Source organism: Bos grunniens, chromosome 19 (genome assembly GCF_055505025.1).
Source record: "Bos grunniens cultivar Pamir isolate PY7600 chromosome 19, Bosgru_T2T1.0, whole genome shotgun sequence".
Taxonomy (NCBI): Eukaryota; Metazoa; Chordata; class Mammalia; order Artiodactyla; family Bovidae; genus Bos; species Bos grunniens.
The window spans coordinates 11,733,808-11,747,009 of record NC_141183.1 but is presented as its reverse complement, the minus strand read 5'-3'; the positions used below and the strand labels follow the sequence as shown (position 1 = coordinate 11,747,009).

Here is a 13,202-nt window from a genome sequence, read left to right as displayed (position 1 = left end):
TTCCAGCAGCAATCCGTGGAGAGGGCTGTGTGGGGAGGAGTCAGCATCCCTTGCTCTCTGGATAGATGCGCTTTCTTGTCAGGGGAGTTCTTATCCCCCATCAGCTGGGCCATTCAGCTGGCGTCCCACAGAGCAGAGATGAGCCTTCCCTGCTGACTCTGCCTAAGTGCAGAGCTGGGGCAGGGGGAGGTTGTTAGGCAGCAGCAGTACCTGGCACAATGGTTCAGGCACTGGGGGGAGGTTTGCCAGGCATACTACATAGACCCCTTCATGAGGAACCCATTCTCCCTTCTGTTCAGTCCTGGAACTGGGTGAGAGGTCATGATTCTCCTCTAAGGTCCTTCCCATCAGATCTCTATCTCCCAGATCTGGCTCGTTTCTTAATGATCCATTGAGGCTTTCTGAGACTGTCCAGCTTCTGCAGTTGGCCAGTGTCAAGGGCTCTCTGGAACCGTGCATTGTGACTACTGCATGGGTTTGCTGCCTTTTCCAGTGACCTGCCTATGCGAACTCTGAGCCTTGCGCCTCCTGGTTCAGGAGAAATCAGGGCCCCTGTTTTGACGGCAGCGCTTCTACTGTCTTCCCTGGCCTGCAGACTTTGGAGGACTTTTCAAGAGCCTGAGGTCCTCACTAAGGAATTTCTTGGGGCCTCTGTCCAGTGCCTGTGCCTTGAGGACACAAGGAGCTCAGTGAGTGAGTTGCACCTGATGAATTCATGTCAAGTCCTTATCTGTCCCAGCCCTTGGAGTCCTTCGTCTGTATTGTGCCAAGGGAGTCCTGGTATCTCAGCTAGGCCATACTAAGTCCAAGTACAGATGAAAGCTACAGTGCGGCCCAGAGTCTCAGGCACTCATACCCTGTCCAGCTCGCCCAGTGTTGGCTGCCATGCGCACCTGTGAGGTCTGCCCAAGACTCTCCAGTGTGAGTCAGCAATTTCTTGGAATTCTTGGGATGTGCCCCCACCTTCCCTGGAGTCAGCTGGGCTCTCACTGCAGTTATGGATCTGGAGGCAACATGGGGTTACTGGGTGGGGTCTTGAGGAGAATCAGTCTCCTCTCAGCAGGTCTCCCCCTACCTGCTTGGGGTGGGGTCTTCATGAGCAGGGGGTGGGAAGGACACTTCAGATGGGGAGCAGGGTCGCTTCTGCTGGCAGGCAAGGCTTGATGTGATTATGAGGGGGTCAAGATCAGCCCACTCAACTCTCTCCATCTGACTCTTTCACACTGACCTGGTGAGGCTGAGAATTCAATTTATGTTGTAAGCCTACAACCTGCAGAATAGAACTGGGGGAATAATATCCAGACACAACAGTCCTGCTACAAGAAATAAGATTTTCTTTTATAGTAGTCCTACACATTTTCTGCTTTTCGGACTCTATCTTGAACTGAGAATTTAAAGCCCCTTGCTTGTCATTTTTTAAAATGAAATCTTCCCAGTGTGGTCAGAAATCATTCGCATGCCCCATAGCCCTGATTTCCCCCAGGACGGTGCTTTGCAGCTGCTTGGACTCCCAGAATCTGGCTTTCAGGAAGTGCTTCCTTCCAGGTCATCGCATAAAAGTGTGTGGCGACAGCAGGCCTCCACTACCTATGTCCTATTTGCCACAGGCTGTGGTAGTCTGCTCTGGCTGCCGTGACAAATTACCACAGGCTGGGCCTCTTAGGCAACAGAAATGCATTGTCTCACGGTCTGCAGGCTGGAAGTCTGAGTTCAAGGTGTCGCAGGGATGGCTCCATCTGAGGCTGTGAGGGAGAATCTCCAACTTTCTGTTGGTTGTCGGCAAGCCGTAGCATGGAGAAGCATCACTGGACTTTTCCTTCATCTTCACGTAGCCTGGTTTCCCCTTTATGAGGACACCAGTCTTGTTGGATCAGGACTGACATGAATGACCTCAATTAACGTGTTCACCTCTGTAGAGACCCTCTCTCCAAATCAGGGCATAGTCTGAGGTGTTTGGGATTAGGACTGCAACATCTGAATTTTAGGGGAACACACAGGTCAGTCCATGACGTAATAATGAGATCATCACTGCATACAATCAAGTTTGGGTCTCTGTCTTCCACGGTCTCTCTCCGGGACTGACTTCTGGCCCTAACTATGCATCATGGGAACCTCTGTAAATAGGCACCTCTCTGGGCGTTTCAAGCAGGAAGACGTCTATTACAGAGAATCAGTGATTCAAAGTCAGGGTAGCAGGAAAGAAGGCCAGGGGTCCCGTCACTGGGTCTTGGGGAAGAGGGAGCTTTCTTAGACTTGAAAAGAAACTCAGGGCCCAGTGACACCCCACCCCACCCCCATTCTGCCTCATAACTACCAAAGCCCAGTCAGCCGTCCCTGCACCTCTGCCACCATCCACAGCTTGGAACACTTCCTACCGGAGGAAACGAACCTGGGAGCCCGATGGGAGGACCTCTAGGGAAGGTGACAATGGGGTAGCCCTTACCTGACGCGCAGACCCAGGGAGCAGGTAGCTTGCAAGTGCAGCCTTGTGGGCTGGCCTGCCGTGTGTGCACAGGCGTCAACAGGGTCTTGCAGGCCTGCGGATGGCGGCCCAAGGAGCACGTGGCAGGAACCTCCACCAACTCCGACGGCCATGAACGATTAGCGCAGGAAGCCATCCGGGACCCCTTGCCCCTCGTCGCTCTGCGGCTCACATTCGCCATCCACCTCCTCTAACCACCGTCTCCAACCACCCGCTCCCTCCAACTTCTAGGCCTACCAATCAGTCTCCGCTGGGTGCCCACCTTCCCAGACTGCCAAGCGTCACTCCCAGATAAGGACTCTGATTGGTTCCCTACAAGCCAATCAACTGTGGCCTTGCTGGTGTCATATCCTCGCCGGAGCCAATCCGCAGAGGGGAGGGTGGGCGCTCGCGGGCAGAGTGGAGGGAATTTCCTCTAAAACAGGCACTTTTTGAGGCCACTAAACACCAAGGTTCTGGGATAAAGCTTCACATGAGAACAAGAGTCATTCTGATGCCTGGTTGGTCCAGGACACATGGGGAGGATGAACTAGGGGGCTGGCCAGCGGTACACGTGCAGCATGTTGAGAGCTGTCAGGGTCGTGGTCAAGGGTCCCTAGGGTTAGGGGTCCTGGGGGGTCAGACTATGGAGGCGGTGACAGAGCAGCAGAGAACACGGGATTAGCCAAGGAATCTTCTGGCAGAAGTCAGAAGGATTCAGGCCAAGTCCCAGGCGTTGGGTGTGAGCCCAGGAAATAGTACTGAAGACACAGATGAGGTGTTGGTAGGACCAGCTTCATGGACGCTACGTGGGCACAGAGGATGGGGCATCCCAGGTCAGTGCCGGTAGAAGCCCCTAGGCGTGTGTCCTGGGACGGGGGACGTCCTGGGGAAGGCGGGAACTCAGAGGGGCTGCATGGAGGGCTGAGGAGAAAGTGCTTGCCTGCTGGTAACCCTTGGGGGACCCATGAGTGGGGACGCTGGGTCGCGGCGGGTCAGAGGTTGAGACGGCTCTTGAGGGCTTGAGAGCAGATAAGACGCGGGGCCAAGGAGAGGGGTGCAGGGCCGCGGAGGAGTCCACCCTTCTTGGAAGCCTAGCGCCTGACCCTCAGCCAAGCTGCGTCCGGGTAAGAGCTAGCCCCGCGGCGGCCACGCGGTGGCGCTGCAGGACAACCTGGAAGCCGTAGGACACCTGGGCCAGGAATGTGGGCTGGCTCTCCAGGAGGTGGCGGCACCGGTACCCGTCCTCAAGCACTCCACATCCCAGCACTGGACACTTAGGCACCCCCACACCTAGAACCCTGCGCTTTGCACCCCACACCGGGTACTTGCTCCCAGACACAAGCCCCTTGTACCCCAGCACCTGTCACCCCACACTCAGCATCTCAGACACCTCACCCTGTGGGGGCGGCATCCCGCCCGCATCCTAGCACCTCCCCAGCCCACAGCCAGCACTGGTGCAAGTCCACCCCTTGCACCGGTGGGGGAGGTGCAGGAAGGTGGGTCCAAGAACAGCCGGCGAGGTCAGGGGGAGGATCTGCCATGGGTCTGCCCTAGCTTGGAGAAGCCACATTCTTTGAGCTATTTTGCAGATACTGAAAAGCCCACTAGGTGGGAAAAGTTAACTGTATACTGCCCACAAGCATGTAGACACCAGACCCACTGGAACCAGAAGATGGGTGATGTTGACTCCCAATTACCTACCAACCAATCAGAAGAATGCCCATGAGCTGATCGTGTACCCCACAACCCCTCTCCCTCACCTGGTCTTTAAAAAACCTTTCCCTGAAAGCCTTCAGGGAGTTTGGGCCTCTTAAACACTAGCTGCCTGGGATTCTCTGCTTGGCACCTGCTGCCACACTTGTTTTTACCATTACTTGGTGTCAATAGTTCGACTTTACTGTGTGCGGGAAACAGACCCAAGTTTGCCTCTTTGGAGAAATGTCTGTTTAAGTCCTTTGCCCAGTTTTGAACTATTTGTCCTTTGATTGGTGAGTTGTGAGAGCTCTTTATGAGTTCTGGATATCAAATCCTTAAACTCTTATCAGATATATGACTTGCAAATATTTTCTCTGAAATCTTTTTCTGCAGATTTTTTTTACATCCTTGTCTTTTGATGCACAAAAAGACATTTTTATGAAGTCCAGTTTATCTCGTTTTTCTTGTGTCAAGCTTCTGGTGTCAAATCTAAGAATCTGTTGCCAAGGTCATGAAAATTTACCTCTATTTCCTGCCCCTCCTCCTTAGGAGTTTTAAAGTTTTAGCTCCTGTATTTATGCCATTGATTGATTGTGAGTTTTTGTATGTGGTGTAAGGTAAGGGTCCACCTTTTGTGTGTAAATATCCAGCTGTCACAGCACCATTTGTTAAAAGACTATTCTTTCCCTACTGAGTGGTCTTGTCACCTTGTTTGAGAACCAGTTGCCCCTAGATGTTTGGGTTTATCCGGGGCTCTCTATTCTGTTCTATGCTAGAACCACTGTAGAATGAGTAACTGTAACTTGGTACTAAGGTTTGAATCAGGGAAGTAGAAAGACTCCAACCTTTTATCTTTCAAAGTTGTTTTGGTGACCCTTGTAATTCCATATGCATTTGAAGTTTGATCGGTCCAATTCTGCAAAGGGTCTTTAGGATCTTCTAGGACCTGCACTGAATCTGTAGATTGCTTTGGGGAATACTGCCATTTAATAATATTGTCAATCCGTGAATACAGAATGTCTGTTTATTCAGGTCCTCTGTAATTACTTTTAGCAATGATTTGTTGTTTGGTGTACAATCTTTCATCTCCTTTACTGCATTTATGCCTAGGTATTTAATTCTTTTTGATGCTTTTGTAAATGGAATTGGCCTGTTAATTGCTTTTTCCAGTTGTTCAATGCTAGTGTGTCATTTGTTTCTTTCTCCAGTGCAAAAAGTTCCAGTAAAGAGCAAAAAAAGACAGGAAACCCCACGTGGGTTTTGCCTGGGCTTTGGTTGTTGCTGGCAGCTGCCACCTTCCCTGTGGAGCTGGGATCACTCCCTCCACAGGCTGCAGGGGCGGGAGTCCCACACGTGGCTGGGTTCCCTCACAGAATAGCCCCCAGGCCATTCCTCCTGCAAAGCAGAGCCCTGTGGGTGCTGGTGACAAGTTCTGGGCTGCCCCCCATCACCTCCAGTCCCTCCCTTGCAGTTGGGGGCCTCTCTGGGAGCTCCCTTGCCTTGTATCTGACATGGAGGGCTCTGCTGCCCCAGAACCTGTACCCGCCTCACCCCCCTCCTCTCTGCCCCCTGGTGTCTGCTGTACACTTGGGTAGAGCATCTCCTCTTTCATGGCCTCCCCTCCTTCAACCAGTGGCAGCCCCTGGATCGGTGAACTGGACGCCTCACCTGGATTCCTGATCCTCAGCTGCTCGTCCCAGCTGCACACTTTTGGGTGCATGTAGGCCTGGCGGGGGTCTCAGGATGTGCCTGCTGGCTGTCCCTTTAGGGGACACAACTGGGCCCATCCCAGTTGCCACCCTCCCTCTGGTCCGCTTTCCCTCAACTGTTCTCATCCTACCCCATCTTCACCTGCCCCAGGCCAGGAGGCACTGGCCAGTTTTCTGGCCATGTGGACCCTCAGCCAGCTTGTACAACTGAACCCGAGAAGCAGGACAACCTTGAGAGGCCAATCCCTCTGACCTCTTCCCAGAGGACCCCTGTAGAAACCCAAAGATGGAGACAGTGGCCAGCTGGCCTTATGGTGCACCCAGCCCTTGTCTGTAATTGTGTTTTCCCAAACTTGTTCTGTAGGCCCCGCGTCCTGAGACTGAATCACTACCACCCACCTGCATGCACACGCTTGACTGTGTCGCCCAGGTGAACACACCTTTGCTGGGAATTCCTGGTGCCTCCTACGTGCTGAAGCGTGGTGTCTGCGTGGGGTTGAGGACAAGCCTACGGCCAAGTCTCAGGTGGTCCTGTGCCGAAAGCCGCTGAGCCAGGAGGGACCCACAGAGCAGAGCCTCCCTGAGCTGGTCCTCCTGATAACACCTCCCCACCCTTTCTCTCCTCAGCTGGACGGCTGTCCCTGCATGGCCACCTAGGACAGTCATCCTTGGCTCCTGGCTGGCAAGCTGACACCGGCCCCGCGGTGCTGGTGGGCTCTTTCCCGGCTCCTTCACTGCAGCCATTCAGAGCTGGTGCGTGGAGGGTGTAGCCCTGGGTCTGGCGCCCTCCTGTGGTAGCTCCAGCCACATGCCCATCTTTCATTTTTATGAGCACTTGATTTGTATTCAAATCCTGGTGACAGGATAACTGATGCTAATGGGGAAAATATTACTCTCGCTGCTGAAGCGTGCCAGGTGCAGCTGAGTAAGTGCTGGGTATCCTTCTTGTTTTAAACAAACTGTAATTTAATTCAGGAGTTCCAGCTGCTCAGACCCCAGGTTTCCATGGCAACAGTTTCCCTCCCCTCTTTGGAGTAGGTGCTATACTGGGGAATCCACCCACTTCCCCACAGTCTCCCTCATGTGCCAAGGCCTCAGAGCCTCCTCCTGCGGGTCTCCCCAGGGACGGAGAGGCAGCTGGCTCAGAATGCACAGAGGGGCCCTTCCCTGCTTCTCAAGAGCAGGGATGGATGTCTTGCTTCCCATTTCAGTGACCCCTCACCTCCTCTTAGGCCACCCCCGGCATTTGGGGGCTCTGCTTGGTAGGGGACTTATAGACAGAGAGTGGTCAGCAGAATCAAGTCTATCAAAGAGGACCACATCCTTGTCCTGGGAGCTGTGAACCTCTTAGGTCATGTGGCAAAGATTAAGGCTGCCAATCAGCAACTCGGATGTGGAGAGATTGTCCTGGATTATTCAGTGGGGCCGTGTCATCACAGGGTCCTTGAAAGTGGGGGGTGGAGTCAGAGTCCGAGTCAGAGTGATGCCCTGTGAGAAAGACTCCAGCTGCACTGCTGGCTCGGAAGGAGGAGCAAGGGGCCGTGAGCCAAGGGATGAGGGCAGATTCTAGAAGCTGGAAAGGGGGAAAAGTGATTCTTCTCCCGAAGGAACCTGCCCAACTCCCTGGTTCTAGGTCCGGCGTGGGGCTCTCCAGGCCCAGGAGGATGAGTCTGTCCTGGCTGACACGTTTGGGGTGATTTGTTGCAGCTGCCCTGAGGGCTGACACAGGGGCTTCCCGGGTCTGGGCCCAGAGGGTGGCTGGTCCGCCTCATTCCTGAGTCCTGGCTCCTCTCTTTCCTGTGTGCCCCCACAACCGTGCCCGTCACAGCCTGCCTGGCCTCCTCAGGGGCTGGCCTCTCGTCCTCGGCCGGGTCGGCCCCACCCAGTCTAGTGAACCCGGTTCAATTCCTGTCGCTCCTTCGGCACCAGTGTGCATGGCTGGCTCCCAGTGCTGCCCACTTTCCCACTCACCACACCCTGTCTGCTGAGTGAGGTTCCATCTTGAGGCCACGAGGTCAGGATGCCGGGTGGGACCCCGGTTCCTGCTCCCACCCACCCAGTGGGTATGGCTCTGGGTGAGTTACTTCACGCCTGGGGCTCCATTTCCTGTCATCAGGGCGACAAGAGCTGGGACCCAAGCTGCTTCTAGGGACTGGGACCCCTAAGGCGTGAGGTGCATTTAAGGGGCTGGGACCCCTCAGGCCAACTGTTGGCATGTCAGTGGAACATGGGCTCCAGGCCCCACAGGGGAGCCAACCCTGGACCACTAGGTGGGCCCGAGGAGTCACAGGAGGACCTTATAGGCTGGGATCAGAGGGGATGCTGGCTGAGGAAGGAATCGGGGTCCCCAAGCCACAGGATGAGGGTGGGAAGACGGATCCCCAGGACAGAACCCAGACGCAGCCTTCTGGCTTCTAACTGTAGGTGGTAAGTAAAAAAGACACAGGAAGTGGCAGAGGGATTCCCTCTGGGAGCCTGGGCTCACAGGCAGAGTGGGGTGACCCCAAATCTAGGGCCTTCTCTTGGGCCAACTGTCCAAGCCACAAGGCTGGGGCTGTGCCCGAGGGGGCCAAGGGCCGGGAACCACCACCTTGTACCTGGAGCCCCGAGGGCACGGAGGACTTGCCTTAAAGGACAGCGCCTCCAGCCAGCCCTCTGCGTATTTATCTTTTATTAACAGTTTATCCTTCTCGCTTTTTGTGTTACAATTCCATGTTTCATCAAAGTCTTTCAGTTCTCATTTTGATAAAATAAATAGAGATAAATGAACCCTTAGGTCGCACTCTCTCGAGCCTCTGTAACTTCATGATTGAATTTTCGCATCAGACCTGTGAAGACAGCCCCACTGGGGCCCCCGCGCTTCGCCTGGGGATAGTTTTGTCTCAAAACAAACAGAACCACACATGAGCTCAAAATGTGGAGTGGAACTGCTCTGTGAAATCGGCTGTGGGCAGTCAGCTCGGCATCTGTGGGTAGAGCTCAGCTTCTGGAAGGTTCCCAAGTCGCCGTGTCTGGAGCACTGGGTGAGCTGAGCTTTCTGTGGCCTTCCCTACCCGCACGCCGCTCACTCACCCAGCACACGGTGGACACCGTCCTGGAACTTTCTTGGGGGAGCAGTCACGTCCAGCTCCTGGCCCAGCCCTGTGCCCTGTCCAGCCCCCGCAGGTCCACAGCACGGCTCTTCCTCACATTCCCACTATTATTGGCCTCTTACCGGCAGAATTAACTAAGCCAGCTCACTCCTCTATCTTTGAATAATCCTGATTCCCAAGGAAAATGGAAAAAATGATTTTCAAAATATCATCATCGTGGTTGTCTTGCATTCCAGGCATGGCTGCTCAGGGCCCCTCCACAGATGCGTGCATGCAACGGACACGCGTGAAGCTGCCGCCTACCTGGGAGCCCTCCTGTGTCCCTTGCAGGTGTGAGCTGCCCCCATGTGTGTGGGGACAGAGGGGTGGGGCGGCACCGTTCAGCCCTGGATACTTGGGGCTGGGCGGCCCCTCCACGTGTGCTCATGTGACGCATGTGGGGCACGGGTAGGGAGGCCAGGGTTCCCTGCACCGGCCGGGGAAGAGCAGCACTTGAGAGAAACAAGCCCTGTGGCCCAAGGGACCTGCCTCTCCTTCCAAACCAGAGCCCCTCCTTCCGACACTCAGACGGGAGGCCTGCCTGTGGGGAGGGGTGCGCTCGGGCTCTGGGGTTTGGCCAGACGGCCTGGGGTGACAACCAGCGGGTGGCAGGCCACCTCCATCTGTCCTTCACTCAGTCTCAAGCCTCCACCTCAGCCAGTGGCCTCGGACCACCCCAGGAGCCCATGCCGGCAGGGACGCAGCCCCAGGAGCTGGCTTCCGTCTGGTTTGGAGACTAATGCTCGCATCGCTTGGAAAATAAAGCAAGTGTGTTACCCCCTTAAACCTCAGACGACAACAGGACGGGGGGGGACTGGAACGTACAGGGCCGTGTCCTCCGTCCGGGAGCCGTGTCTCAGCAGAGCAGCCACCGTCACACCAAGGACTCCAGCAGAGCCCCCTTCTCTGGGCTCCTGGGCATGACAGCGAAGACAGACAGACAGACAGTGCGGGCCCTTGCGAGCCCTCAGCAGCTGGTTCGGGCCAGTGTTCAGGGCAGCGTGGTGGGTCCCCTATGTACACGGCGGCCTGTGGGGAGGGGCCGCTATCTGACACGCTTCTCCACCGAGTACACGGAGATGTAGTAGTCATTGCTGCCCACGGCCAGGTGCGGCTGCGGGAGGGAGGAGAGAGCAGGGGGTGAGCGGCTGGCGGGGGTGTGTAGGCCAGGCCTGGTCACCTCAACTCCGCCCGCAAGGCCAGCGTGGAAATGACGGGCTCCTGGGCCACACAGCTCGTGCAGATTCCTCACCTCTGCCCTGTCACAGGGAACCCGCCCGCTCCGCACACCGCCCATGTTTTTCTTTCCAGCATGGCTCCCCAGGGACAGCTCTGGGAACCTCATGCCATGCGTTTTGGCAGAGAGCCACATGCCAGGCTCCTGGGGAGCCTCGCGCTGCACACAGGCAGGTAGGGAGAATCCTAATTTACAATACAGCAGCCCCTAGCCGCACGGCTGACTGTAATTTAGGACGGTGCTGTCACCCGGGTCATGGGGTCTGGGCTGCTCCTACCCCAGTGGACTTTTCAAGGGGAGCTTTCTCTGGGGCTGGGGTCTATGTAGGGGCCAGAGGGGTCGCGAAGAGCGGGGCTACTTCATGTCTTCCCTGAGTGACAGGGAATTTGACACTGCTTCCAGAGGGAGTGCAGTCTGGGGGCTATGGCCCCTGGAGATCCTAGGGTGGCCGACTGCAGTGAGGGGCGGGGGCCTCTGCCTGCCGCTGCTAGCACCTCCCCATGCCCCCCGAACCCCCAGCCCTTGATGGGGGCAGAGACACAGACCCAGTGTGGGTGGAAGGCCAGGCAGCTGATGGCACCGACCCGCTGGCCCATGAAGCCGTCGTAGTACTTGATATGGTTGATCAGCTCTCCGCTGCCGTTGTAGATGGCGGTGAACTGGTTCATGGAGCCACTGCATAGGAGAAGGCCTGGCGGTCAGCGCGGGGAGTGGGTGTGTCCCTGGGGAGAGGGGGCTCCTCTCTGGTCACCCCCATGAGGGGGCTTGAGCCTCAAGGGCTGTGAGGCCAGGCAGGTGAGGAGCAGCAAAGGGGCCCCACACTCAGTCCCTCCACCCAGCTCTCCTCCACAGGTGTGGGGCTGGGTCATGGTGCCTGCTGTTTACACAGGGCCCGGGAGCTGTCTGGGCAGCGCGGGGAGGGGCAGAGAAGAGGCAGCACCTACCACGCAATCAGGTTTGCCTGGGGGTGGATGTCGAGCGCTGTCAGCCCCTTCACGATCTGCATGACGTTCACAGACTCCGGCAGCCGAGGGTCAAAGAAGCGCACATCCCCGTTGACGCTGCGGGAGTGGGTCGTGGTGATGCTGGGTGGGCATACTGGGGCCCCAGGATGCACCACGTGCAGTCAGGGGCCGTCCACGTGTGCTATTCAAGGCCACGGTCCCCTGGACCCTCAGAGTGTCCAGGGAGGCCCCTGGATGGCACATGCACCCACCCCACTGACTCTGGCGCCAGGCCTGCTGTTGAGCCCCGGGGACCCCTCCCTACAGGCAGAAAAGGCCTAGCCGCTGAGGCACACAGCAGGGTGAGCAAAGACCTGGGGGAGGCTGTGAGTTATTTGTTCATTTCCGGCCGGATATTAGATTTTGCATAGCAGGGAATGTGGTGATGGGTGGGAGGGGAAGATAGGAGGTCACCTCTTCCTGCCCTGGGCCTGGCAGGCAGCGTTTTGAGAGCTGTGCTCTGTTTCCACATTACAAACAAAGGAAGAGCATCTCTTTGGAGAAATGGTGATTTTGTGATAGTAAATTACATTTGCTGTCCCTTTAACGGGCAAATAAATATCCGCCGCTCTCAGCACAGGATTTACCAGGCAGCAGGAATAGATTTATGGGCAGACGATGGATCTGCACGGTGATCCTGGCACATGCCTGGCAGATGCTGCTGTTGCGGAGAGGCTGTGCCCCGGTTGCCTCGTTCACCCCTCTCTCCTGCCGCCCACAGGACGCCCGCAGGCCAGGCTCTCCAGCGGGAGGACCTGCTGTCCCTGCCCTGGTGCTGGCCCTGACCTTTCTGGCCAGTCCCAGAGCAGAAGTTAATTACTACCCTGAAATGCCATATTTCCCAGCTGTTTAAATACCAAGGACATATTTTAGATGGAGGGAAAATAATGTTTTTACAGCAAAATGTCTCATGAATATTCCACGCTCATTACCTGACGCTCATGATGTGGCCCTCGGGGTGCTTCTGGAGGTAGGCCTTCACCACCCAGGCCGTGTGCTCCCGGTAGGTCATGACGCGGCTGGAGGGGAGGAAGGAGGGGTCAGGGCCCTGGCACAGCTGTGGCGTCCCTGACGCTCCGAGGCACCAGGACGGGAGGCAGAGTGGACTTTGTTTTGAGCAGAGGGAACCAGGCACTTATGTAAAGTGTCCATGGTCCGCCCATGCCCTGAGGTCAGCCCTCACTGTCTCAAGTTCGCCGCGAATGACTGAGTGATCCCGCACCACTGGCATGCCCCTCCATGGGCACCTCAGGCCATGCTGGGGCCTCGGTAGGCGGGGTGGCTGTCATGCCCTCTTGGGGCCCCAGGCACTGCCAGCCCCCCTACTAGGACTTCACATTGCATCTCCCTGTAGGTTTGAGGGCTGGGACTGAGAACCCCAGACTGTAAAGCTGTTGAAACAGAGGGACACGGGCTTTCCTGGAAGCCTGGTGTGGTCCATGACTGGCAGCGGGATTGGGATGCACGTGATGGGGAGGTGGGGTCAGAGTGTGACCCCCGGGAAGGGTCCAGGACACAGTCACACTCAGCACACACAGGTCTCTGCCCAGGGGTGCGCAGCAGCCCCCGTGTATCTGTCTCAGACCTCAGGCCAAAGAGGAGGTCTGGGGACCCCAGCGCCTCCCTCCCGGCCGCTCTGTGACCCTCAGCTCTTGTCCATTTGCCAGGTCACTGCCTGCCCAGGGAGGCTTCTTACAATAAGTCTGATTGACATTTGATTCACATACGTAAGAGTCTCCTGTAAGCATGTATTCACTGATTTGACACGTTTTTACAGCTGTGTGACCATCACACAATTTTAGAATATTTTCATCACCCCAGAAAGGAACCTTGCTCCCCCACTTCCATGATGGCTGCTTCTGGTGGGCAGTGTAGGTTTTCGGTGGGGACTCTCCTGCAGAGACCTGCAGGGACCATGAGAACCAGGGGCTGCCTTGGGCCCACTCGTCATCCAAGCCTCAG

The 13,202-nt window shown here is 56.3% G+C and overlaps 1 protein-coding gene and 1 long non-coding RNA gene across 3 annotated transcripts in view; both read right to left on the bottom strand.

The window, feature by feature from the left end:
• Window positions 1-1,317: 1,317 nt before the first annotated feature.
• Window positions 1,318-2,771, bottom strand: LOC147351217 (uncharacterized). Its single transcript, XR_015147322.1, has 2 exons — window positions 2,444-2,771; window positions 1,318-1,974 (listed from the first exon to the last, which is right to left on the bottom strand). It is a non-coding gene; the product is annotated as an uncharacterized LOC147351217 (long non-coding RNA).
• A 5,751-nt stretch (window positions 2,772-8,522) lies between these two features.
• RPTOR (regulatory associated protein of MTOR complex 1) overlaps window positions 8,523-13,202 on the bottom strand; it is a 324,607-nt gene continuing 319,927 nt past the window's right edge. For both annotated transcript variants that reach the window (XM_086356543.1, XM_086356544.1), the window contains 4 exons: window positions 12,173-12,259; window positions 11,181-11,297; window positions 10,782-10,911; window positions 8,523-10,113 (listed from right to left, as the gene is read on the bottom strand). In XM_086356543.1, coding sequence (XP_086212669.1) covers window positions 10,045-10,113; window positions 10,782-10,911; window positions 11,181-11,297; window positions 12,173-12,259 — 403 coding nt within the window. In that variant the 3' untranslated portion in view covers window positions 8,523-10,044. The remainder of the gene's footprint in view (window positions 10,114-10,781; window positions 10,912-11,180; window positions 11,298-12,172; window positions 12,260-13,202) is intronic.